Consider the following 27,467-nt stretch of genomic DNA (forward strand, 5'->3'; position numbering starts at 1 on the left):
AAAACTACAAATAGAACTACCGTACAACCCAGCAATCCCACTACTGGGCATATACCTTGAGAAAACCATAATTCAAAAAAAGTCATGTACCAAGAGTAAGCATTTATTGACTTCCGTGTAAGGCATGCGAAACACAGTCGGAGAAGTTTGGCCTGAATCTCGTCAAATCGGCACCCCAGACAGTGAGGCCTCCTACTGCCATCCTGCATTTAGGGAGATGGAGTTGCCTGTGGGCCATTTCTCTTGCCCCCAGTTCAAAGCTCATAAGTGACGGGCAGGATTTGCATGGGCATCTGACTGTAAGATTGGGCTTTTCTAAGGCCCATCTTTTGAGGGCTCAGTTTCTGTATGTGGAATGCGAACAAGGACGAGCAAGGCTGGAGGAGATGTTATCTAAATTTCATTTCAGTTCTCAGGCTTGCTGACTCAAAACTGAGAATGTGCAGGAACATAGAAGGTAGCCTGGAGTTGAGCAGAGCTTCTCAGCATCACACTCTTGACATTTGGGGCCCAGTAAATCTTTGCGGTGGTGACTGCCCTGTGCGTTGAGGGTGTTCAACAGCGTCCCTGGCCTCGACCCCTTAGACGTCAAGGGTGGCCCCCATCTGAAAGTCAAAAATGTCTCCAGGGGTTGCCAGATGTCCCCTGGGCGCAAAATCCGTTTTATCCATTGAGAACTACTAGAGTAAAGAAAAGATATAAGCTCTGGAAGGGTGGAAAGGGAATTGGAACGGGAAATAGAAAAGAGGTTTGTTACAACTTCCTCTACCCCTCTCACATGCGGGCCCCCAAAATGAAAAGGAAAAATACAAAATTAACGTGAGAGAGGTGTGTGTGTGTGTGTGTGTGTGTATTTGGGTGTGTGTGTGTGTGAGAGAGAGAGAGGAATTGATCTTTTAACTTGATTGTTCTGTTTGAAAAATTCTTTCATAAGCAGATCTACCCCCTAAAACGTGTTTTGTTCATGTGAAATTACCCACGGTTGAGCCAGGGAGGGGATTTTATTTTCTCTGGCTTGCAGTCTCTCTCTCCTTCCTGTATCCCAAAGTCTACCTAGCCCCACAGATACATTATGAGAAGAAATAGGATTTCCTCTGAGTTATGCTTGAGGAAAGTGGGACACAGGGCTAGATTTGATCGGAGGCATCTTGTGCTCCCATTTTCCTGGACAAGGAAGGAGAGCCAGGGATGTCAGCCCCCATCTGTGTGCTAGGGGAGGTGTCAGCCTACCTTGTTCTCTTCATCAGGTCACATTTTCCTCCAAATGCAATGGTTTAAGATTACTGAGAGTGTAAAGCTGTGAGGATGGAGCCGTGGGGATCCCCTGAGTCCCTGAGTCATGTGTGTGTGCCTGTTTCCTGGGTGTCCTGCATGTGTACCTTCATGTGTATTTTTGTGATAATGATGGAGAGAGAGGTTCCCTGGTGCCATTTGGTTGTTAAAGCAAAAGTGCTTTAAAAATACCAAGCTGAGAGACACCTGGGGCCTCTAGAGACAGAAAAGGCAAGTCACCCCCCGTGGTAATTACCCATGACATTATTCCATGATTGATTAGTTTAGGGCTTCTGGCTGTGAAAATAAAAAAGCCTAAAAGAAAAGCCTGAAACAACCATGATTTATGAGTTTAAGAGTCTCAATTAGGTAAAACAATGTATTGAAAAATGTCCCTTTTTATAGGGGAAATAAGTAGTGTCTGGTGATATGATTGCTAACTTAATTCTTTCAATAAATTCTTTCCTTAGAGGAAAAGCTTAGAAAAGACAAAGACAGTAATTTAGAGAAAAGAATCACAGTTGGCAATTATGTGCATTTTTATGATAACCACTAGCAATGGTTTATATTGCTTTAATCTGTTCAATATTAATACTACAATACTCTTTGGTGTTGCAGAATCCTTGCTTTTTTGTTGAAGAAGTTAGACATCATGCAGTGGTATCCACTGCAGTGGAAGATATTCAGGAAATAGAATATAAAGACTCTATCTTCAAGTTGTTTCAAATGCATGGGGGAGGGGCATGCAGGGAAATTCTCAGTACAGCTTCATCTCTTTTTGTGCAGTAGGTATTTTGTTATATAATTTGTTAAATTGTTAACATCTTTTAAAAAACCAAAGAATTTCCAATGTGAAGTATTTTGTTTTACTCTAAAAAAAATTAGGTGATTTTTTGTTTGTTTGTTTTTTTGTTCTGAAAAGGAGAAGGCTGAGTGTACTAAAACAATTCAGACACAGGCTCACCCTGTTTCCCCCTCCAAAGTGATCCATTTCTTATGTAGCTTCAGCAACTGTAAATAGGTCAGCAGCCTGTGTGTGATCAGGAGTGGCTGTGTACAGTCAGTTTTATCTTGCTTTGCTCACACCTGAGTCCGTCTTCATCATCTTTCTGCATCTTATACACAGATTTACTTCATGCTGCAATCCCGAAATATAGACATTTAAAATTCTTATCAGTGATTGGGGGTGACCATAGGAGCTCACAGGGTCCTTTGAGGGTTAGACAAATAATCCATGAGAAGGGTTTGGCGCCCAGCACCGGTTAAGGGCTTAAAACTTGTGACAATTGCTATCATTATTATTTATGTACCACGTTTATTATTACCTATTACATTTCACCATTCTGTGTCAGACCAATACTGGCTCTATCAGGATTTGGGTATCTCCCATCTTCTCCTGCGACAGCAAGGGCTGGAACAAGCATCCTTAGAGTTGTGACTTTGCACCTGTAGAGTACCTGGAGGATAAGCTCCTGACTGTGGAATTGCTGCACAGGGACCTGATTGGTTTGGGGAGATGGACACGTGCTGTGGCAGAGATTCTGAGGAGCTCTTCATGCCTTAGGCCAGACAAGGAGTGCCTGCTTCCTTTCCTTTCCAATGTGACATGTGAACATAAGTCTCCCATTTCAGTTCGCCTTTGTTGAGTTAACACTGTGGTGTTGAGTCTTTTCATAGACTTATTAGCCATTTGAATTTATTTGCAAACTCTCGTGTCCTTCAGCGCTTCATATTCTTAAGCAAATACTTGACTCTTGGTTTCATATTATATGCTTAAGTCTTTGATCAGCCAGAATTTACTTTTTCATGAAAGGTTACAGAGTTGCAGCTTTCAGTGACTGTCCTATCCCAACCAGGTGTGGATTCCTTCCCATTTAGTTGAAAAACCGCCTGTTTCTAATCGCCATTTCCATATATACTTGGGTCATTTCTGGATTCTCAAATTCCATGTGCTAGTGGGAATAGACAAGTCTCCAAAGAAGATATGCTGTATTTTCTTGAAAACTTTTTCATCTGTATTCATAAGAGATATTGATGTTTAGTTTTGTTTTCTTGTGACGTGTTTTTCTGGTTTTGTATCAGGGTAATACTGTCTCATAGATTGGTTTGGAAAGTCTCCCCTCTTTGGTTTTCTGAGTCTGTGAAGGATTGGTATTAAGTCTTCTCAAAATGTACAGTAGAGTTCACCAGAGAAGTCATCTGGTCTTATGCTTTTTCTCTGTGGGAAGTTTTTTGATTACTAATCAAATCTCTTTACTTGTTATAGGTCTATTCAGATTTTCTCTTTCTTCTTGAGTCAGTTTCAGCACTTATGTTTCAGTAGGGATTTGTCAATTTCATCGACATTATCTAATTTGTTGGCGCACAACTGTTCACAGTATTCTCTTATAGTTCTTTTTATCTCTGTAAGGTTAGTAATGTCCTCTCTTTCATTTCTGATTTTAATAATTTGGGATTTCTCCTCTTTTTATTGGTCACCCTAGCTAAAGGTTGTCCATTGTTTTTATCTTTTCAAAGAAGCAACTTATTGTTTTATTGATTTTCTCTATTGTTTTTCTATTCTCTATTTTAAATAAAATAATAATTTTATTTATTATTAACCATAAATTTTCTGCTTTAATCTTGATTCTTTCCCTTCTTCTGCTAGGTTTGTGTGTAGTTTGCTCTTGTTTTTATAAGTCCTTAAGGTGTAAAATTAAGTTATTGATTTGAGATCTCCTTGAGATCTTCTTTTTTAATATAGATAGTTAAAGCTATAAAATTATCTGTAAGCACTTCTTTAGGTCTACTCCATAAGTTTTGTTATGTTGTGTTTCATTTTTGTTTATCTCGAAGTATTTTCTTATCTCCATTGTGATTTCTTCTGTGACTCATTGGTTATTTAGGTATGTTTTGTTTAATTTCCACATATTTGTGAATTTCCCAAATTTTCTTTTTTTATTTATTTATTTTTAAAAATTTGTTTATTTTATTGATTTATTTTTTACTGTGTTGGGTCTTCGTTGCTGCGCACAGGCTTTCTCTAGTTGCGGCGAGCAGGGGCACTCTTCAATGAGGTGGGCAGGCTTCTCATTGCAGTGGCTTCTCTTGCTGTGGAGCCCGGGCTCTAGGCACGTGGGCTTCAGTAGTTGTGGCTCGCAGGTTCAGTAGTTGTGGCTCACAGGCTCTAGAGCGCAGGCTCAGTAATTGTGGCACATGGGCTTAATTGCTCCGCGGCATGTGGGATCTTCCCGGACCAGGGCTCGAACCCATGTCCCCTGCATTGGCAGGCAGATTCTTAACCACTGCACCACCAGGGAAGCCCCTCTTCTTTTATTAATTTCTAGTTTCATTCTTTTGTTAGAGAATATTCTTTACATGATTTTAATCCTTTTAAATTTATTAAGGCCTATTGTATGGCCTAGAATATGGTCTATCCTGTAGAATGTTCTGTGTAAGCTTGAGAAGAATGTGTCCTACAGTTGAGGTGGAATGTTCTATAGTATTAGGTCTAATTGGTTTGTAGTATTGTTTAATCTTCTATTTCCTTGCTCATTTGCCTAGTTCTTTTATTTTTAAATTTTATTTATTTAATTTTTTTTTTTTTTTTTGGCTACATTGGGTCTTTGTTGCTGTGTCCGGGCTTTCTCTCATTGTGGCAAGCGGGGGCTACTCTTTGTTGCGGTGTGCGGGCTTCTCATTGCGGTGGCTTCTCTTGTTGCAGAGCACCGGCTCTACGCGTGCAGGCCTCAGTAGTTGTGGCACACGGGCTCAGCAGTCACGGCTTGCGGGCTCCAGAGCACAGACTCAGCAGCCATGGTGCACAGGCCCAGCTGCTCCACGGCATGTGGGATCCTCCCGGACCAGGGCTCGAACCCGTGTCCCCTGCATTGGCAGGCGGACTCTCAACCACTGTGCCACCAGGGAAGCCCTTGCCTAGTTCTTATATCCATTATTGAAAGTGGAATATTGAAGTCTCCGGTTATTATTTTTGAATTTTCTATGTTTCCCTTTATTTCTGTAAGTTTTTGTTTTGTGTATTTTGGGGCTTTGTTGTTAGGTGCATATACATTTATAAAGATTGATGGGTTGACCAGCTTATCATTATAAAATGTCCTTCTTTGTTTCTAGTAATGACTTTTGTCTTGTACTTTATTTTGTCTGATACTAGTATAGCCATTTCAACTTTTTTATGATCGCTGTTGGCATGATATATCCTTTCAGCTTATTTGTGTTTTTTAATATGAAATGTCTCTTGTAGACAGATAATTTTTTAACCCATTCTGTGAATTTCTGTGTTTTGATTTGTCCTTTTAATCCATTTGTACTTAATTTAATTACTGATAAGGTAGGTTTTAGTTCTGTCATTTTGCTACTTGTTTTCTATATGTCATACCTTTATTGTTCCTCTGTTCCTTGATTCCTACATTTTTTATGTTAAACAGATAGTTCCTAGTGTACTTTAAATTCCTTTATATTCTCTCTCTCTATGAAAATTATTTTCATAGTGGTTGCTGTAAGGATTACTATTATCATGTTACTTTAAATAAATCTAGTTCAGATTAATACTAACTTAATTTCAAACGTAGATAATTTGCTCCAGCATATCAGTCTTCTCTCTTCTCTTCTATGAACTATTAGTATCATACAAATTATATCTTTATATGTTTTAAGTCCATTGACACCATTATATAATTATAGTTTTATGCAGTAGTCTTTTTTTTTTCTTTTTCTTTTTTTTTTTTTGCGGTACGTGGGCCTCTCCGTGCTGTGGCTTCTCCCGTTGTGGAGCACAGGCTCCGGATGCGCAGGCTCAGCGGCCATGGCTCACGGGCCCAGCCGCTCCGAGGCACGTGGGATCTTCCCGGACCGGGACACGAACCCGTGTCCCCTGCATCAGCAGGCGGACTCTCAACCACTGCGCCACCTGGGAAGCCCTATGCAGTAGTCTTTTAAAACAAATAGGAGAAGAAAAGAGTTACAAACAAAAATATGTTTATATTGTCTTTCATAGTATCTATGAAGTTACCTTCCTGGTACTGTTTTATTTTCTTGTATAAATTAGAATTCCTTCCAGTGTTCTTTCACTTCATATTGAATGACTCCCTTTACTCTTTCCTGTAGGGCAGTCTGCTAATAACACATTTTCGCTTTTTTTTGTTGTTTGTTTGGAAGTGACCTAAATTCTTCATTTTTGAAGAAGAGTTTAGCTAGACATAGAACTCTTGGCTGATGGTCTGTTTTCCCCAACACTTTAAATATGTCATCACACTGGGTTTCTGATGAGAAGTCAGCTCTTAATCTTACTGAGAATCCCTTGTACATATGAGTCACTTCTCTTGCTGCTTTTAATATTCTTTATTTTTCAGCAGTTTGTTTATGATGTGCTTAGTTGTGGATATCTTAGAGCTTACCCTACCTACAGTTCCTTGAGTTTCTTAAGTGTGCAAGTTAATACTTTTAATCAAATTTGGTGTTTGGTTACTATTTCTTCAGGTATTTTTTCTGCCTTTCTCTTCTTCTAGACTCCCATTATGTATGTGTTGGTACTTTTGATAGTGTCCTACAGGTCTCTTAGGCTCTGTTATTTTTCTTCATTTGTTTTATTTTCTTCTTTACAGACTGTACAATCTCTATCCCAGTAAAAACAGTAAACTGTCTTCCAGTTCACTGATTCTCTCTTCTACCATCTCAAATTTGTTGTTGAGCCCACCTGGTGAATTTCAGTTATTGTACGTTAAACTGTAGAATTTCTATTTGAGTTTTTAAATTTCTGTCACTTTATTGATATTCTCTATTTATTGAAATACATTTGTTGTAATTCCCCTTAATTTTTTTAACATCTTTATTGGAGTATAATTGCTTTACAATGGTGTTTTAGTTTCTGCTTTATAACAAAGTGAATCAGTTATACATATACATATGTTCCCATATCTCTTCCCTCTTGCATCTCCCTCCCTCCCACCCTCCCTATCCCACCCCTCTTGGTGGTCACAAACCACCGAGCTGATCTCCCTGTTCTACGTGGCTGCTTTCTACTAGCTATCTATTTTACGTTTGGTAGTGTATATATGTCCATGCCACTCTCTCACTTTGTCACAGCTTACCCTTCCCCCTCTCCATATCGTCAAGTCCATTCTTTAGTAGGTCTGTGTCTTTATTCCCATCTTACCCCTAGGTTCTTCATGACCTTTTTTTGTTTTAGATTCCATATATATGTGTTAGCATACTGTATTTGTTTTTCTCTTTCTGACTTACGTCACTCTGTATGACAGACTCTAGGTCCATCCACCTCACTACAAATAACTCAATTTTGTTTCTTTTCATGGCTGAGTAATATTCCATTGTTTATATGTACTGTATCTTCTTTATCCATTCATCCGATGATGGACATTTAGGTTGCTTCCGTGTCCTGGCTATTGTAAATAGAGCTGCAATGAACATTTTGGTACATGACTCTTTTTGAATTATGGTTTTCTCAGGGTATATGCCCAGTAGTGGGATTGCTGGGTCGTATGGTAGTTCTATTTGTAGTTTTTTAAGGAACCTCCATACTGTTCTCCATAGTGGCTGTATCAATTTACAATCCCACCAACAGTGCAGGAGGGTTCCCTTTTCTCCACACCCTCTCCAGCATTTATTGTTTGTAGATTTTTTGATGATGGCCATTCTGACCGGTGTGAGATGATATGTCATTGTAGCTTTGATTTGCATTTCTCTAATGATTAATGATGTTGAGCATTCTTTCATGTGTTTGTTGGCCATCTGTATATCTTCTTTGGAGAAATGTCTATTTAGGTCTTCTCCCCATTTTTGGATTGGGTTGTTTGTTTTGTTGATATTGAGCTGCATGAGCTGCTTGTAAATTTTGGAGATTAATGCTTTGTCAGTTGCTTCATTTGCAAATATTTTCTCCCATTCTGAGGGTTGTCTTTTGGTCTTGTTTATGGTTTCCTTTGCTGTGCAAAAGCTTTGAAGTTTCATTAGGTCCCATTTGTTTATTTTTGTTTTTATTTCCATTTCTCTAGGAGGTGGGTCAAAAAGGATCTTGCTGTGATTTATGTCACAGAGTGTTCTGCCTATGTTTTCCTCTAAGAGTTTGATAGTGTCTGGGCTTACATTTAGGTCTTTAATCCATTTTGAGTCCCCTTAATTCTTTAGATATTCTTTTCTTTAGTTCTTTGAACATATTTATTGGGTTGGTTCCTCAGGGGCTCCCTTTTCTGTTGGGTGTTTTTTTCCTTCCGGTGTATGTGGCAAACTTTCTTCTTTCCTCACGTGTCTTTGTAGTTCTTTGTTTTAAACTGGTCATTTTACATATTGTTTCAACAACACTGGTAGCAAATTCTTCAAGCCCTTCAAAGTTTTTTGTTGCTGCTGTGGTTTTGTTTTTGTTTCATTTTGGATATTGTTGGTGTTTTTTCTATTACTGTTCATTTATTTGCAGCTTTCCTTTACTACTTCTGAAGTTTCTGTATTCCCTCTAATGTATGACCACTGAGTTATCTATTATTTTTTAAGTTATTTTCGTTTTTTAAACCACTTTATAGAGGTATGATTGACATTCAGAAAGCTGTACATATTTAGTATATACAACTTGATAAGTTTGGAGAGAAATATAAGCCTACGAAACCATCACCACAGTCTATATGCCATAAACATGTCCATCTGCACAAGTTTCCTCGTGCCCTCTTTATTTATTGTTGTGGTTATACTTATTGTTATTTTGTGTGTGTGTGGTAAGAACACTTAACATAAGATCTCTTACATTTTTAAGGCTTGATTCCTAGGGATGACATCTCAGTCAGTATGGTTGTGTGATTAGCCAGCCACTGGTCATGAGATTTTCTTGCACTTTTTGCCCAGGGGATCTCGTGAGAAGGCATGCCATCAGACATCAGCATTAGCTGTCACTTCTTTTTTAAAAATTTTTATTGGAGTATAGTTGATTTACATTGTCGTGTTCGTTTCAGGTGTACATTAGCCGCCACTTCTTGGTTGCACCAGAGATGAGGGACTGGTGTCTTCTCCTTTTGCAGGTGTTCCTTGGGCATGTGCATAGCCTTCCATGTGTGCACAGACTTTTTGACCCTGGAAATACATCAGCGCTTTTGAAGTGCCCTGAAGTCCTCTAGTTCTCCTGGATTTCCTTTTTTTTTTTTTTTTTTCTTTTTTTTTGCGGTACGCGGGCCTCTCACTGTTGTGGCCTCTCCCGTTGCGGAGCACAGGCTCCGGACGCGCAGGCCCAGCGGCCACGGCTCACGGGCCCAGCCACTCCGCGGCATATGGGATCCTCCCAGACCGGGGCACGAACCCGTATCCCCTGCATCGGCAGGCGGACTCTCAACCACTGCGCCACCAGGGAGGCCCTGGATTTCCTTTTAAATCCTGGGCTGGGCTCAAGTTTACTGCTGTTGTAGTCACAGCATTAGGCAGCTGAAGTGTTGCCAGCAGCTTGTTGTTGTTTGCATAACGCTCCAGGGGCAGACACCACCTGCCACCCTCCCCACGACCCCAGGCCAGCCCACCTCTGAGTGAAACCTAGAGATTTCCCAGAGTGCCGCAAGTCCAGACAAAATAGTGACTATGGGATGGCACTTTGAACAGAGCTTCAGAAGCTTCAGATCTGCTGGCCACCTGCAGGGCTGCTGGAGAGGGAGAGAAGATGGTCACAGCCCACGTTAAACCAGCACAGCCCTGCCATCTTGCTAAGTTCCATTACTTCTCTTGGAGAGATGATTTTTCAGTTCATTCTGTGGCTGTGGTTCATTATCTGAGTTCTTAAATTGTTGGTTTTAGTTGCTTAGCCTGCATTTTTGCTATTCTGGAGGGAAAGTGAGTTCATCAATATCCTCATGCCGCCATTCTGGAAGTTGATTCTCCAGTACATTCCCCTGTGAGTCTGGCCTCTTCACTTAGCCAGATGCATGTGAGCTGCAGCCACTGTGAGGTATGTATCAACAGTTGGCCCTTTTTATGTTTGAGTAGCACATGGTATGGTTTTAAAATTGTAAAAGCTTCTTTTTATTCATTTGGAGTTGTAAAGATGCATATGTTCATTTAAAAGGGCATGTAGTCAGAGAGATTGTGGAATGTGGGCCTGGTGGCACTCCTTGGGGGCACTGCCAGGAATCTCAGGTCTGAGCGCCTTCAAGCAGGGCAGTGTTCATTAGTGGTTTGGAGGAGCAGCCCGTCCCGGGGCAGCAGAGTTGTGGCACCATCGTCTGCCCCTGGGAAGAGGAGCTGACATGATGTAGGAGGAGGTGCTGGTGGGGTGGGCACTGCCCATGCTTGGAGCAAGTATGAGCTCCATCCCTCAAAATGTGAGGTGAAACTCAGGACTTCTCCTCACACATGAGCGTGGTGGTCCCAGGACACTGCCCGTGTTTGTTTATTCCTCACATGGTCACGGAGTGCCTCCTGCATGCTGGGGTTCCAGGTGGTGAACACCAGATGGTCACCCAGAGCCTGGCATCATGGAGGCCACCCTCTTCTGATGTGAGAGAGACATGGACAGGGCAGGCCACGTGTGGGCCCTAGATGCTTTCAACATTGGCTTCCAGGGGAGGCCTTGTTTATGAGCGAAGCTTGGAGCAGAGGAAGTAGGGGGTGAGCTACAGGGGGGTCTGGGGAAGAGTTTTCCAGGCAGAGGGAAAAGGAAATGCAAACCCCAGAGGGAAAAGGAGCTGGAACTGTTCCTGGAAAGTGAAGGGGAAAGGCGTTGAGGTGAGGTCAGGAGTGTGTGTGTGTGTGTGTGTGTGTGTGTGTGTGTGTGTGTGTGTGTGTGTGTAGGCATGCACGCTCACATGCAGAGGGGCGGGAGAAGGGGCTCTGGCTGCTCCTCTGAGGAGGTGGAAGGTGCTGGAAGTTGTTGAGCACAGAAGCATTCATTCATTCACCAAATGAGCAACTGCCGGCTGTGCTCCAGGTGCTGGGGCTAGAGCAGTGAGCCGACAGGCGGAAACCCCTGCTCCCAGGAAGAGGAGACAGAGACGTAAACTAATGACTAAATCGTCTCTTGGAAGTGCTAAGGGGAAAAGAAAAATGGGAAGCAGGTTAAGTGGCACAAATGTGCCATAGGCATAAACGTGGAGGGAAGTGTTTGAATAACATCGCGGCAGGCCTTGTTCCAGGAGGTAGAATAATACGAGAGAGATAAAAAGAGAAGCAACGTGGTAAGCTTTGTGTAAGTATAATATACATAGATAAAAGTGCCTAAATCCCCACATCACTAGACCGCGCCAGCAGCCTCTCAGAAACCCATCCCCTGCGCCTTCCCAGCCGTCACCCCCAACGTCAGCAGCCTTCTGACCTCCATCACTGCAGATGCCTCTGCCCATTTATGAACGTGGTATAAGTGGGATCATACGATACCGGGTCTTTTGTATGTGTGTTTTCTTCCACTCAGCCTCAGGCTTTTGTGATTCACCCCTGCTGTGTCAGGCGATGGTATTTGAAGCTCCTTTTAGAGGTGCAAGTGTGTCTGCTGCATGGAGAGCAGCGGGGAGGGGAGGGTGGACCCAGGGAGGGTTGGGGGGGCCGTCATGTGATCCAGCAGAGCCGGAGCTACTGGGACTGGGTGTGAGCAGGGAGGGGTGAGGCGCCTCGCATTCTGATGTATTTTGAAGACAGAGCAAACAGCATTTCTTGTTGGATTGCACGTGGGGTATGAGAGGAAAGGGAGTCAGAGATAACCAGGATGTGTGGCCTTAGCCCGTGGAAGGCTGAAGTCAGAGGTTAGGGAGGCTGGTGACTGCAGGGGAGCGGTCTGCGGAGGAAAGCCGGGTTTGTGTTTGGACAAGCTGAGCGTGATGTCTCTATTAGATGCGCAAGAGGAGACGTGAGCTGGTCCTCCCGTTTCTGAGCCTGGCTGTTTGTGGAGAGGTCAGGCTCGGAAAGGTGTGCTGGGGAGTTGTGGGCATTTTGCTGTCGTTTAAAGCCAGGTCATCAAGGGGACAGGTACAGAAAGAGAGGGAAAGCTTTTGCAGGCCCAGCTCTGGGGCCCTCCAGCATTTACGGGGCCAGAGATGAGGAGACGTTCGCAAGAGAGACTGAAGCAGGAGAGGATCCAAACATGGAGGGTCAAGTGAAGGGAGTCAGTCATGCGGATGGTGTGCATTATATAAAGTGGGCAGCCCTGTGTAAACGTTGAGCAGAATCATGACCAAAAATGGTCAGACAGACTGCTCCAGATCCCACGACACATTCCCTCTGGGCCTGCCATGCCGCTCTTTGGGAAGAGTGGTGGCGGTGTAAATATTATGAGAAAGAAGGAATGCCAGCCTGAGAGGAGGGGGTCTGGGAAGATGCCACGGCTGCTGCCGGAAACGTAGGGAGATGAAGCTCAGAGGACAGCGGTGTCCCCAGCTGAAGCCATGAGGGGACACCTTCAGAACGAAGGAGTCGGGAGGCTAGAGTCATTAGCAGGTTTCTGGCAGATCCTTTCAGTGTGTGGGCAAGCCCACCCCCGACACCTCTGGACTTAATCCAGACCCCCTGTGCATTCTTCCTCATCAAGGCTTTCTCTGTCTCTGTCAGCCTGTTCCATGCAGTTGCAAAAGTCACTTTCAAATCAGCATTAAGTATAAAGAAGCTTTGAAGATAAGTAACACTACCTGTTATGGGTTGATTTGTGTCCCCCCAAAATAGATATAATGGAGTCCTAACCCCCAGTATCTCAGAATGTTACCTTATTTGGAGATAGCGTCTTTACGGAACTAAATTAAAATGAGGTCACTGGGGTGGGCCTCTATGCACTGTGACTGGTGTCTATGCATAGAGGGAAGACCATGTGAAGGCACAGGGAGAAGCTGGCCACCTACAAGCCAAGGAGAGAGGCTGCAAGGGAAACCACCCTGCCAACACTTTGATCTTGGATTTCCGGCCTCCAGAACTGTTGTTGAAGCCACCCAGGCTGTGGCACTTCGTTGGGGCAGCCCTAGCAAACTCATACAGGAGCTACCTTTAAGAAAATCACTGCTGGGCTTCCCTGGTGGCGCAGTGGTTGAGAGTCCGCCTGCCAATGCAGGGGACACGGGTTCGTGCCCCGGTCTGGGAAGATCCCACATGCCACGGAGCGGCTGGGCCCGTGAGCCATGGCCGCTGAGCCTGCGCGTCGGAGCCTGTGCTCCGCAACGGGAGAGGCCGCAGCAGTGAGAGGCCCGCGTACCGCAAAAAAAAAAAAAAAAAAGAAAGAAACTCACTCCTGTCATCTTTGATTATAACAGATGTATATCCTTGTTTGTTTCCACGAGCTCCAAGTGATCACTGCCAACAAATCTTCTGCTTTCGAATATGCCAACTGCTCGACCTGCTCTGGGGATGAGTGCAACTTCAGGCTACATAGGCTGGACATAGACTCATGGCTGAAAGAGGCTGCAAACCTTCAGAATCCCTTCCCTCTGGGTCTCATTCACTCCACCCTGAGATTTCTCCAGGCAGCCCTGGATTCCAAGGCTGTTGCACCTGCAGCTCTGAGGAGTTTAAAACTCTCCGTGAGGCAAACAGAAAGTAACTTCCAGCATTATCATGGGACAATACGCAGTTTCTTTTTCTAATAAGGGTTTTTCTTTTAAAAAAAGGATCTTTTCCCTCCTTACCTTTTTGTTTTCGAAAAGTAAATCTATTTATTTATTTATTTTTGGCTGCATTGGGTCTTCGTTGCTGCGCGCGGGCTTTCTCTAGTTGCAGTGAGCGGGATCTACTCTTCATTGCGGTGCACAGCCTTCTCCTTGCGGTGGCTTCTCTTGTTGCGGAGCATAGGTTCTAGGCACGTGGGCTTCAGTAGTTGTGGCTCGCGGGTTCAGTAGTTGTGGCTTGCGGGCTCTAGAGCACAGGCTCAGTAGTTGTGGCGCACGGGCTTAGTTGCTCCGCAGCATGTGGGGTCTTCCTGGACCAGGGCTCGAACCCGTGTCCCCTGCATTGGCAGGCGGATTCTTAACCACTGTGCCACCAGGGAAGTCCCCTCCTTACCTTTAATTAAACACCTTCCAGAGGTTCAAGGTGAAAAAGTGATTCCTTGTGTTCATAGGAATAATTGATACTCAAAAGAGTCTTCTGTGAAATCAGGTGGAAACAGAATGAGCTCGGAGTACTTACCCAACATTTTTGTTTGCTCCTCTTCTGTTGGTTTTGCAGAAACCGGCAGTAACAAGCAGGCACAGTGGCATCAGGCCCCGGAGCTCGTGTTGCAGTGAAGAGTGTCAGGGTCTCGCCCTTTCAGCTGCATCTGTTATGGGTGGTGTCTCCCGGCCTCCCAGCTCTGCCAGGCCCCCTGCCACTGCGGCCAGGGGCTGTAGGTGTTGGGAAAAAGAGAGGTCAGTGAAAGGCCCCAATTCAGCCTCCTGAGCAGCTTCACTCCCCCTTCAACCAACTATACACTTGGCCCTTGACAGTGGGACCTTTGTTGGGGGTTCTGGGGGGCTGTCTGTGACAGAGGTAGAAAAAGCGTTATGACGGTAATATTGGAGGGCATTGGGGCTGTGCCTGGACTCATTTGGGGGGTGGGTATTTTTGCTGTGGAAGTAGAATCAAAGTGAAGGTTAAATTGTTGAGAGACACTGGTCACTCCGTGTTCAGGTTGTTGGATTTAACTTTGTATTTCCAGAGCAGAGTTAGGTCAGCCCCTTAAGGAATGTAGACCCAGAGGCTAATATTTACTCAACTCAAAGTTCAAAATAACGAAATGAAAAATTACAGACTCTTAAGACTACTGCCGATTAGATACTGGTAGCTCACCTTGAACGCCGTGTGGTTTTCTAGCTGGCCGTTGAGACACACGGTGTGACGGTTTAGTAAGCGCATTCCCAGAAACATTATCGAGTCTCTTTACCATGGACATACTTTCTCTTGGCCCAGTTCCCAGGCTAATGGACTCACCTTTTAGGATTCTATACTCCGCTCCTTTCCAGTTATTCATTCTTTTCCTTAATTGTTGCATTTCCAGCATCACGGATGTTTTCGATTGGACGTGTTGCTGAGCTAAGTGATTGTTCTGGAACACATTACGGACGTTTCCAGTTGCCGGTGAATGTGCTGACTTTTCATGCAGCACAGCTCATCATAAAATCCATGCTTGCCCTTCCAGAGGCTCCTGGCCTGCCGCACGGTTCTTCCTTCCAGGCTGTGGTCTTTTACCCATGTGCCCTGACGGCTGTTCGTTCTCATATTCTGGAAATTACACCGTCATTAAGGACAACCAAATCCAAGAATGCAAAGCTTTGGTGAATGAAATACCCTCACTCATGAAAAGGAGCCTGCCTTGAAGTTGTCCAAATAGGCCAGAGACTGCATATAATTAAATCACAACAAGTGTACTGATTCACATCAACAGGTAGAGATTAATGGGTGAATAGCCTGAATAACAAAACGTTTTTTTTTTTTTTTTTTTTCTTTTTTTTTTTTGCGGTACACGGGCCTCTCACTGTTGTGGCCTCTCCCGTTGCGGAGCACAGGCTCCGGACGCACAGGCTCAGAGGCCATGGCTCACGGGCCCAGCCGCTCTGCGGCATGTGGGATCTTCCCGGATCGGGGCACGAACCCACGTCCCCTGCATTGGCAGGCGGACTCTCAACCACTGTGCCACCAGGGAAGCCCACAAAACGTTTTTTTAAAGAGAAACACAAATCAAAAACAGAGTAGCCCACGAACTCAAATCCAAGGGTGTGGGTTGAACTTCATTAGTAAACTCTCTCTTAATCAAATGTCTCTGCTCTTAATGAGAGAGCTGTATTTTAAGACCAGAGAAGGAGCCTGGAAATCAGAACAGACCCACTTGTACTTTGCAGATATAAATTTCTCTTACCTGATTGATGCCTTAAATCAAGATGTCACATTAGAGGCCTGTGTTGAGAGAAGGTCTGTAGGAGATCTTGTTTGGCTGAGGCACGGTTTCTAATTACTCAGAATTTACACCCATGTAGGCCGGCCGTGCATTTCCAGCTCTTGCGGGCTTGTGGGAAACCCTGATTTCTTAACCAGCCCAGCGACATCAACAATGCATCCTTTCATCTGGTCTTTCTTCAGACACCCATTGGTTCAGCCCTGAATATACGGGACAGTGATAAGTGCTGCTAAGAATACATGCTAAGTATCAGGTTAGGAGCCGGTATCACCATGCCATGACAATGAACGTAAAATTTAGCTCAAAACCTGATATTCTCAAAAGTGATTTAATTGCTGAGCATTCACTGCTATGCTGTTGAATCTTTGAGTAAACGGTATCAGATTCTGTGAATCTGTGTCGTATTCTGTTCACGCGGTTAGCGTTCATGTCTGGCTTGCACCATTAAGGCTGTTTGGAGATAGGATCTTTCCTACAGCTCTTCTTTACTTGTGAGCCTTGGTTAAGTGCTTGACCAGTGTGGAAGAATGTTAAATTGTGCTTCAATAAACTTTTTACTGTGTGAAGATAGGGCGGAGGGTTTGCATATTCCTCATACTCTGCTTCCTCTTAGTGTTAAATCTTAAATTAGTGTGGTACCTCTGTCACAGCGGATATGCCAAGATCAACGCATTACTCTTTACTAAAATCCATACTATTCATCTTTCTTTTTTTTTTTTTTTTAAAGTTTATTTATTTATTTATTTAATTAGTTTCTGCTTTATAACAAAGTGAATCAGTCATACATATACATCTGTTCCCACATCCCTTCCCTCTTTGGACTTTTGGATATCTTTTTTTCTTCTAGGATCCCACTCTGGTTACCACATTGTAATTAGTTTTTGCTCTAGGTTTTAAAGTGTGATTTTGACATGGATGAAATTATACACTTAATGTATCATTGCACGGCAACCAGCCACACTTAAATTTTTCCATATTAAATGCTCTCCTTTCTTTTTTATAAATGATGGGTAATTTTTTTTTTTTTTTTTTGCAGTATGCGGGCCTCTCACTGTTGTGGCCTCTCCCGTTATGGAGCACAGGCTCCGGACGCGCAGGCTCAGCGGCCATGGCTCACGGGCCCAGCCGCTCCGCAGCACGTGGGATCTTCCCAGACCGGGGCACGAATACGTGTCCCCTGCATCGGCAGGCAGACTCTCAACCACTGCGCCACCAGGGAAGCCCAACGCTCTCCTTTCTTTAAACATCAAAAAACTAATAAAGAGTTAATGATCACTACGTGATTGATGCTATCAAAGGTTTGAGTTTTCCAGTAGCTTTACATTGTCGCCCTGTGTGTTTTTTTACAGTGAAGATCACTCACATCCAATGGAAAATGTTAGAGCGTCATGAATTCACATTTTTTAAAATAAGTTTTTTTTAAAAATTTATTTTTATTTTTGGCTGCGTTGGGTCTTTGTTGCTGCGCACGGGCTTTTCTCTAGTTGTGACGAGCGGGGGCTACTCTTCGTCGCAGCGCGTGGGCTTCTCATTGCAGTGGCCTCTCCCGCCGCGGAGCACGGGCTCCAGGCGCGCAGGCCTCAGTAGTTGTGGCGCACGGGCTTAGTTGCTCCGTGGCATGTGGGATCTTCCCGGACCAGGGCTCGAACCCATGTCCCCCGCATTGGCAGGCGATTCTTAACAACTACACCACCAAGGAAGCCCCCATGAATTCACATTCTTCATGGACACGTGTGGTGTTAGTACAACTTTTAGTATTTTACCAAAACGAAGGACGTGTAGATTTGCTCCAAGTAATGGCCTGGTTTTCAGGAAACAATAATTAAGTTCTGAATTAAGTCCTGAAGAGTTAGGGAAGCCAGATCCTCCCCAGAACCTTTTCTCTCTTTAGGTCTTCCCCATCTCAGTCAGCCAGCTGGGGTGACGGTACCCGCACCAGGTAAGCCCAAGGGGACCTTTGTGTAAAGAAGCACTCAGGACAGCCATGTGGCAGATCTGACTGGACTCACACCACCTTGGACCAATCGCTGATTGAACTGGGCTGGCAGTAATTGCCAAGGTGGGTTATGGGGTGAAGAAGGTGGATAGAGGTCATTCGTCCAGCCCTGGTGACCTGCAGAAGAACGTGCTAGTCAGGGAGAAAGCAGATGACACGAGTTCCCACTGCTGCATTCATCTTGGTGGCCCCTAAACTCGCAGTGATGAAATCCTTCCTTAGTTCTTCTTGTCACGAGCCATGTCTTATCTACAGCAGGAATGTGAACGTGTGCTGGTCTCTTCCGAGTGAGATTTTCGGCTCCTAAACCCTCATATCTTTGGATAAATAATCCTCGTTCTCTAGCTTTCCATAGTTCTCTGTCTTTCATCCTTTAGTCATCACTGTGTCTCCCATGCATCCTCCACATCCTGTCTACTTAGGCAGCCAAAACCTCCCCACAGGGTCTGGGCAGTGGACTGATGTGCTGAGGTAGCATTTAATGGCCTTTGCTAATCACCTAGTACAGTGTGCTTCTCTCCAACCTTCTTCTTTTTTTTTTTTTTTTTTTTTTTTCTCTTTTTGGGCATGAAATTTTAAAAAACCTAATAAAATTAATGTTTCTTCAAAAGCCCACATATTATATGATTCCATTGATATAAAATGGCCCAAACAGATAAATCCATAGAGACAAAAAGCAGGTTAGTGGTTACAGGGTCTGGGGGAGGTGGGATTCCGGGGGACTGCTAATGGGAACAAGGTTACTTTTGGAGGTGATAAAATATTGCAGAATTACATAGTGGGAGATGGTTGAACAAGCTGGTGAATATATTAAAAACCACTTGACTATAGACTTTAAAATGCGGACTTTTGTGGTATGTGAATTATGTCAGTTAAAAGCTTGATGCTTGTTCATTGTAAAGATGTTGAAAAATAAAAGAGGACGTTTAAATTACCTATATAATTTCCTATAACTAATAGTGACACTTTGATGTGTGGGTGGCAGCTTTTGTTGTTTCTGTTTTACGTTTGTTTCATTTTTTTTTTTTTTTCCTTTCGGTTGTTCTTGACCCTTTTAGGGTCAGGAGAAATCCTGTTGGAATCTGCCGAGGCACTAGACCCGGGTCTCACTTGTCCCCATACCACAGGTTCACATTTGCTCCTGTTGGAGTTTGCTTGTAAATTTTAGGAGGTGCAGCATCTTGAGTAAAGATGGCTGTTGTGCACTGCAGGAGAATGAAGACTGTTGACTTCAGAATGTAAATACTGCCCTCATTTCTCAGGAAGCAACAATAGGGCCTAGTTCTGCTGGAACTTAAGGTGTCAGTTCTAAGGACCGAGGTGATTGGATGTCGTGAATGTATTCACACATTTGACTTGCAGAGGAAATGGGCAGGGTCTTAGCCACTGTCTGGTTTCACATCTAAGTCCCAAAGCTTGGGGTCCCTGATACTGGCCTGGTGGGCTACTTGAAACTTACCTGTTTCTCCATATATGTAGATGATGCTCTCTTGCTCAAATGCCCAAACCAAATTTTACCGAGGGTAAAAAAATTAAGGCTGAGGAGAAACAAAAAATCAAATTCCAGCATATGTGCTGACCAGGGCAATATATTCAGGGAGAATCTCAGCATTTCTACTGTCGAGAACAACTTTGCATGTCTCTGGGGGGGTGACATCTGCTCATGAGTCAACAGAAGCATTTGGATCCCCTCTGGCTCTTCTCCCATGAAGACTGTGCATGTCCACACCCCGGCTTGGATGCTCATGAAAATACTTACGCTTCCAAACTAAAAGCTTCCTTGGAAGAGCCGGGAACCTTGTGCCCAGTGGAATTGGGCTAATGGCGCTTATTTTTCTTCAGGGTGTATATTTATGTGACTGTTTCACACCATTTGTCAATTTCTAAGCAGTGAATCATTTTTATGCCTCTTTCAGATATGTGTATATAGTACAAGTGTGTTTGATTTCCTGTGGTCTCTCTACATTTAAACAGTGCTGAGTGATGGTATGTGTAACATGCCAATTTAAAATTTCAAACCTCAACTGAACCGCGTTGATTGGCTTACATAGCTTATGCTTGTCCCTGTCCTGTAGCAGCCCCAGATTCTGTCTAGGTTTTACTGCTAGGACCATTAGCCCTCAATAGAGACGCAGCATCTGATGTCCTCCAGCTGTTTACAATCCATTGAGGAAAATTAAAATATATGCAACTATTAATTCAGAGAATGATGTGATTGCCATAGGAGAGGTGTACAGTTCGTTTTGGTTTGTTTTGTTTTTAATATTTATTAATCTATTTGGCTGCGGCGGGTCTTAGTTGAGGCATGCGGGATCCTCCACTGTGGCGCGCGGGCTCTTTGTTGCAGTGCTCAGGCTTCTCTCTAGTTGTGGCATGTGGGCTCTAGAGCCCACGGGCTTAGTTACCCCGGGCATGTGGGATCTCAGTTCCCTGACCAGGGATCGAACCCGAGTACCATGCACTGGAAGGTGGATTCTTAACCACTGTACCACCAGGGAAGTCTCTTGGGGCATAGTTTTAAAAGATGTTACTTCTGAATGGTTGATCAAGGACATTTATGAAAGATGGTGCGGGTGCATGGCTTCTGACGGGTGGGTAAGTTTGGACAGGGAGTGATAGAAAGAAGGACTCTACCATAATTGAATGTGAAAAGCCATGGGCCCATTCAGAAATAATGTCTCCTTTGGTTGCTTGGGAACTGGGCCTGAATTCTAAGGGCATTGCAAGCTGATGCGTCACCTCGAGTGTCCTGTGACCAGTGTTGTTTAAGCGAAATAATTTGAAGAATCTTGCGTGCCTGGTTCTGCCTGAAAATCACTTGTACTTCATTTTTAGACACCAGTTTTTTTGAGCAAGTCCTTATCTTAAGGGGGATCTGAAGTGTCTGGGGGCTTTGTTAATTCTCGTCTCTCATTTGAGAGACAAGTGGGGTGACCCAATATTGAATTATAAACCGCCTTTAATAAATTTTTAAAAATGTGGTAAATACATATAACATAAAATTTACCATCTTAACCATTTTAAATGCACAATTCAGTGGCATCAAGTACATTCACATTGTTGTAAAACCATCACCATTATCCAGCTTCAGAACTTTCTCATCTTCCCAAAATGGAACTCTGTCCCTATTAAACAAACACTAACTGCCCATTCTGCCTCCCCACAATCCCTGTTACCCACTATTCTACTTTCTTTGAATTTGACTACTCTAGGTATCTCATTAATCATATAGTATTTGTTTTTCTGTGTCCGGCTATTTCACTAGGCATAATGTCTTCAGGTTTCATCCATGTTGTAACATGTGTCAGGATTTCCTTCTTTCTAAGCTGCATCATTGTCCATTGTATGTGTGTCCCACTCTTTGATAGGCTTTGATGCTATAAACCCAGATTCATCCAGATGTGTTGTCAGAGTCACCCTTGACTTCGCCATTTCTACCCCCACCTCCAACCAGTGCGACCCAGTCAAGGCCAAGGTATGGAGTGAAAGTCTTAAAAGTAAACTGCGTTGGGATATTGAGAAGGGTCTCTATGAGGCCCCAAACGGTTTCTAGGTCATCAGTCACACCTGCCTGCCCTTCCCTGGCATTCCAGGACGGGGGACCTATGACTCTGTGTTGTATTCCCACTTGAACAGACCAGATCTGTTCTTGCTATTGGTGTTTATGATTTGGGGGTGGCTGCTCCCTCTGACACAGCCTCTGAGGTGTGGGGTTGCGATTGTCATAAGGATCAGAAGCTTCTGTCCTTACAGTTATGGGTAGATCAGTTCTTGGCTGCTGGCTGCCGGTGGGTCTGGAGGCCGGGAGGGGAATGAGCTGCTGAAGAAACCCTCCAAGTCTGAATTTATTCAGAATTACCAGGGGCCTCTATTTGGAGGGCCACCTGCTGACTCTGGCTCCAAAGTGTTTAATTTTGCCAGCCCGTGTTTTAATCTCTCTCTCTTTCCCTTAATGAAACTTCAGCCACATGTTTGCTTCCTCCATATGGGCCGCAAAGCATTTGCACTTTGCTGTTCTTGGGATAAAGCAAGAATCACTTTTGCTGTTGTATCAAATCTGATGCTAGAAAAGCCCTCTGGAAGTTACCATAACACCTTATCCCTCTAGGTTTTCTATACAGTGGGGAGTTTTGCTAAAACTTTATTGTCTCTGCATGAGAAGCAGAGTAAAGGTCCTGAAGGGAAATCTCAGTAATGTGTGTGCTGTGCTCTTTTTGCACAGGGCAAGCAGAGGTTCCCGACCCGAATGACCCTTTGGGACAACTGGATGGACATGACAGCCCTATTCCAACTCTAAAAGGTAAATTGTGAAGTGCTCTTTGAATGTAAGTGTTCGAAAGTGTTTTCATAGTACCAGGTAGAGGGGCTCACAGTGCCATTCTACTCAAGGCTTGGCCTGATGAAATGGATGGCCAGGGTCCCCTGTGGCCCAGTGCTGCCCCACGGGTGGGTGTGAAGTCGAATCCAGCCTCTGTATCCCAACACTGAATCAAATCTCGGAGACACCCTCCCTATCCCACCCCTCTAGGTGGTCACAAAGGGTGGGAGAGAGGGAGACGCAAGAGGGAAGGGATATGGGAACATATGTATATGTATAACTGATTCACTTTGTTATAAAGCAGAAATTAACCCACCAATGTAAAGCAATTATACTTCAATAAAAAAAAAAATCTCGGAGACAGAGATTTGGGTGAAGTAGAAAAGAATAGATTTATTGCTTTGCCAGGCAAAGGGGGCCACAGCAGGCTAATGCCCTCAAAACTGTGTGTCCCAACCTGGAGGGGGTAGTGAGGAGTTTTATATAATGGTTCAAAGAGGAGGGTGTGATCAGCTCCTGGACATTCTTCTGATTGGTTGGTGGTGAGGTAAGTGGGAGTCAGCATCATCAACCTTCTGGTTCCAACTGGTCTGGGGTCTTCATGCTTGAGAGCAGCATACCTTTCACTTCTCCCACCAGGTGGGGGTTTCCGTTTCTGCAAAACAGCCCAAAGATATTGTTATGTGTATCCCTTGAGGGGGAACCAGGACCCTGCCCCAAGGCTGCACTATTGTTTCTTGACTGTTCCTCCCTTGTCTCCACATCCTCTCCCTTCCCTGATTAACAACTGTTGGAACTGCCCATTGGAACTCAGGGGAGGTCATGGAGGCTGAATGAAGCTTATTTCCTGTAATCAAGAAACGGGGGGCACAGGCGTTTGTCCCCAGGAACCCCACAGGGTCCTGCTTAGTATCCGTGCAGTGGCCTGCCTCCCTCCACATCTGTGTCTCTTGATGCAGTTGTGAGGGCGCTGAGGGCTGGTTGGAGCTAGTCAGAAGCCTGTGGGTGGGTGGGAGACAGATGGCCACTGGAGGGAGGAAGGGGCTTTGGGGATGTTTCGTGGGCCTGAGTGGAGCCTTAAGAGCTGGACTCCTGGCTTGGCCACGAAGTCTCCTGAGGACAAGCGGCAATCTTCTGGGCTTATTGTTGAGGTTTAATTGTCCAGACTAGGGGGCATCTCAGGCGGGCAGGTGGCCCTTCTCCAAAGGATCACCAAAGACCATGTTCTTTGTCTCGTTGCTCCGGGCTTTCCCAGAGGTCACTGTAAGGGTTACTGTTCACTTGGCACTCTTTGTTGGCGTCTTAGATTTGTAGAGTCGGTAGACCCCATTTCCTGTGATGCAGCCCAGTCACTTGAGGAAGTGACAATTTTCCTGCTTCATCCGCTGTCACCATATTGCCTTAGATTATTGCCTCAGTCAGCTTGAGTTGCTGCAACAAAACACCACAGACTGGATGGCTTAATCAACACATATTTATTCCTCACAGTCCCAGAGGCTGGAAGTCCGAGATCAAGGTGTCGGCACGGCCAGGTCCTAGTGAGGGCACCCTTCCTGGTTTGTAGGCAGTGCAATCTTGCTGTGTCCTCACAGGGAGAGAGATCGGGCTCTGGTTTCTTCCTGTCTTATAAAGTTTCGGATCCCTTCCTGGGGGCCCCACCCTCATGACCTCATTTAACCCTAATTACTTCCCAATGGCCTCTCCTTCAAATACTGTCACACATATGGGGTTAGGGCTTCAACATGTGAATCTGGACGGACACAGTTCAGTGTATAACAATTAACGATTAAAACAACCACTTCATTTCTGTTTAATTTCTTTTTTAAAGCATTATTCAGAACCCAGAAATCCATATTAGTTTCTCAGCCCCTTGCACATTGAGGGTCCCTGTGTCCCCTCAGGAATGTGTTCACCTCCACGTGTCCAAGGCCGGGTCTCCTGGGGATTGAGCAGCAATGACCCAAGTCCACCAGTCTCAGCCGAGTTGACTAGATGTCTCTCTGTGTCCTGAAAGGGCCCCTTGGGGTCACACAGGGAGCTGCTCCCTTCTGGCCTCAGAACAGTCGTTTAAATCAACAGAAATAGAGTCACAGATGTAGAAAACAAATTTATGGTTACAAGGGGGGAAAGGGGGTGGGAGGGATAAACAAGGAGATTGAGATTGACATATACACACTACTATATATAAAATAGGTAACTAATAAGGACCCATTTTATAGCACAGGGAACTCTACTCAATACTCTGTAATGCCCTACATGGGAATAGAATCTAAAAATGAGTGGATATATGTATATGTATAACTGACTTACTTTGCTGTACACCTGAACTAACACAACACTTAAATCAGCTATACTCCGATTAAAAAAACAAAAAAGAGTGCGTGGATCTACATGCTGTTGGTAGTGCCTGGTGTCTGGAGGCTCCTTGACAAGGATTTTCCTCTTTAGTATGTTATGCAGTAAATACACAAGTTAGTTTCCTCAGTCGACCGCAGTCCTACTTTGGTCACTGTGACCTTGCTTGTTAGGGGAGAGCCTCTACTGGGACAGGGATGCGTTCCCCAGGCAGACAAGACCTGGTCTCTGGAAGCTTGTGTACAATGCTGGGCCTCAGGAGAGGTTTCTCAGGAAGAAAGATACTTTTTGATGGTTAGATACTGAAATCACTTCTCACAAGTGTGACTGAGCCCGAAGTCGAGACAGCCCACACAGATTTCCTGACTGCTCCGTACCAGGCACTGTGTGAGGCTGGGCACACACTGGTGATCAAAACAGGTGTGTCTCTGCCTCTCAGAGTTTACTGGACTGGGGAATTGGCATCGTAAGGGAAAACTGTTAAGTTATAAAACTAGGTGTTGTGACGAGTAGTCTGAAGGAAGAAATGAGGGCGTGGTGAACTGGAAGGAAAGGAAAGCGTGTCTTGGTTTAAGGAAAGGATGTCGTGCTGAGGTCTGAAGAGCTGACATTCGCTAAAAGGAGGTGGGGGGAGGGTGTGTCTGGGCCCAAGGCAGAAGCCTGTGAAAAGACCCTGAGGCCAAGAGGGCAGCTGGGAGAAGGTGGGGGCTTATGGGCTGGGGGAGCTGAGGTTGGAGAGGTTTTTGGGTCCAGTACCATGGCCATCGGCCACGTGTGGGTCTTTAAATTTAAGTCAATTAAAATTAAATATAATTGACTCCAGTTCCTTGGTCTTACTAGCTATATTTCAAGCGCTCAGGGGCCACCTGTAGCTAGAAGCCACCATGATATGGGCAGTACAGACCTAGAGCATTCCATTATCAAAGAAAGTTCTGTTGGGCAGCCCTAGGAGAGCGTGCACAGCTGTTAAGATGGCAGGCGAAAGCTCTGTTTCATCGTAAGTTCTTGACACCCTTCATTCTGGAAAGCCTGGGACGTGGTGTAACCTGATTGACTCTCTGTGAAGATCTCCCTGGCAGCTCTGGAGGATGATGGAGGGGAAGTGGAGGGGAATTAGGAGGGAGGTGTGGCTGGGTAAATAGGTGGACGAGCCACAGTAACAGCCTAAAATCCAACCTGCAGTCATTCCGTGGACGCTAATATTCCCTTGGGAAAACGTGCTCTGGGGTTGTGTTTAGATGTGCAGACCTCTCCCTCCAGGCAGAGTGGGGCCTCCTTGTGGGCATGGGCTGGGGTGTGCAGGGGCCGGGAGGGAGTGCTGCACTGGCTACCGCTGTTCTTCAAGCCGAGTGTTCACAGCTGCCCTAAAGGAGGCAGAAGCAGCCACTGGAGTCTTGGTCCACTTGGTTGGAAGATGCATTTGCTAGTCGAGGTGCTGAAATGACCATGGGCTGAACGGTCATAGAAACTTTATTGCCAGCTAGCCATAAGCTCCAAACGTCAAAATCAGTCAGCTTCAGTGGCTTGGGTGGGATTCCTTGACCTCCTTTTTAGTATTCGAGCAACTTCTCAAGCCTAGAACAGGACGCTTTCTAATGTCCTCTGCTTAGTTGGGATTGGATTGCCTCTTGATTTTGTTAACGTACTTGTGATTGTGTTACAACTGTGTGCACATCAGTGTGTGTGCAGGGCTGAGGGGAGTTTCAGTTAGAGTTTGGAAGCTTCTCCAGGGCACAGAAATACCAATTGCAGACGTTAACTTGTCAAGCGGGTATGCGTGTGTGTGTACACGTGTCTGTGAGCATGTGTGCACGCTTGTAAAAAGGCAGTAAAAAAGGATGCAGAAGACCACAGCAAGCTGGGCCCCTTTTCTGTGGTGGCAGCACCGGATAGTGAAGCATGGTGAGTGCAGCGGTCCGTGCTTGGCTTGGCCAGAAGACAGGCCTGGATTGGGTGGCGCTCCACCATCCTGTTGGGGTCTGGGCACTGCTCTCAGCCACATCTCACCCCCAGCCACTGGAGGGATGGAAGGGCTTAGTGTATAGCTCTCACCCAAAAAGCAGTGGCTGGCTGCTGAGGCCATTTGTCATTATCACAGTTATGATTTTCAGTGTGTCCATCAGTTTCTAGGCATCGAGACCACAGCAGCCCCTCAAGGACAGGAGCCTGGTGAATGGCCCCCCAGGGAGACCCAGGGGCCCCAGTTATTCCCTTGCAACCCAATTCTCTAGTCCTGTCGTGCGATTTTACTTCCTTATGGGTTATGGCTCTTGCACAAATGAGGACTCAGTCCACTCTTCCTTTCTGATCCCCCGACCTCCTTCTCGCACCCTCAGTGACAGAAGGAACTGGCCTGGCAATGCCAAACTTATTATTCCACGCATTTTTTTTTGTTTAAAGAGCTTCAGGGAGCGTTACTACTTGGCCACATTTGGCTTAAATCATATATAAAAATTAATAATAGCCGAATGGACTGTATGAGCTATTTCTTTAACCCAGTTACCATTTATGATGCCCACGCATCTGTAAAATTGCAGGCAGGTGGAAACGGCCAGCGGGCCAGTCTGTCACCAAGCAAAACAGGATCTGAGAATTAGTTACAAGCGTAGAAAGCATTTGAGTTCAAGTGCACTGGGCCAAGATTGAGCACTTAACATATAATTGGTGGTTGGTATTCAGAGGGAGAGAGATCCCAGAGTCTAGAA

At 44.8% G+C, this 27,467-nt stretch overlaps 1 protein-coding gene across 3 annotated transcripts in view; it reads left to right on the forward strand.

Moving 5' to 3' along the window:
* ROR2 (receptor tyrosine kinase like orphan receptor 2) overlaps positions 1-27,467 on the forward strand; it is a 221,208-nt gene that overhangs the window by 150,067 nt on the left and 43,674 nt on the right. For all 3 annotated transcript variants that reach the window (XR_014016096.1, XM_081237196.1, XM_081237195.1), the window contains exon 2: positions 22,312-22,389. Coding sequence is in view for 2 of the 3 variants with exons in the window: in XM_081237196.1 (XP_081093322.1) it covers positions 22,312-22,389 (78 nt within the window). In the remaining variant the exon portion in view is untranslated. The remainder of the gene's footprint in view (positions 1-22,311; positions 22,390-27,467) is intronic.

This window comes from Mesoplodon bidens, assembly GCF_964165515.1.
Source record: "Mesoplodon bidens genome assembly, chromosome: 6".
In the NCBI taxonomy this organism is placed as follows: Eukaryota; Metazoa; Chordata; class Mammalia; order Artiodactyla; family Ziphiidae; genus Mesoplodon; species Mesoplodon bidens.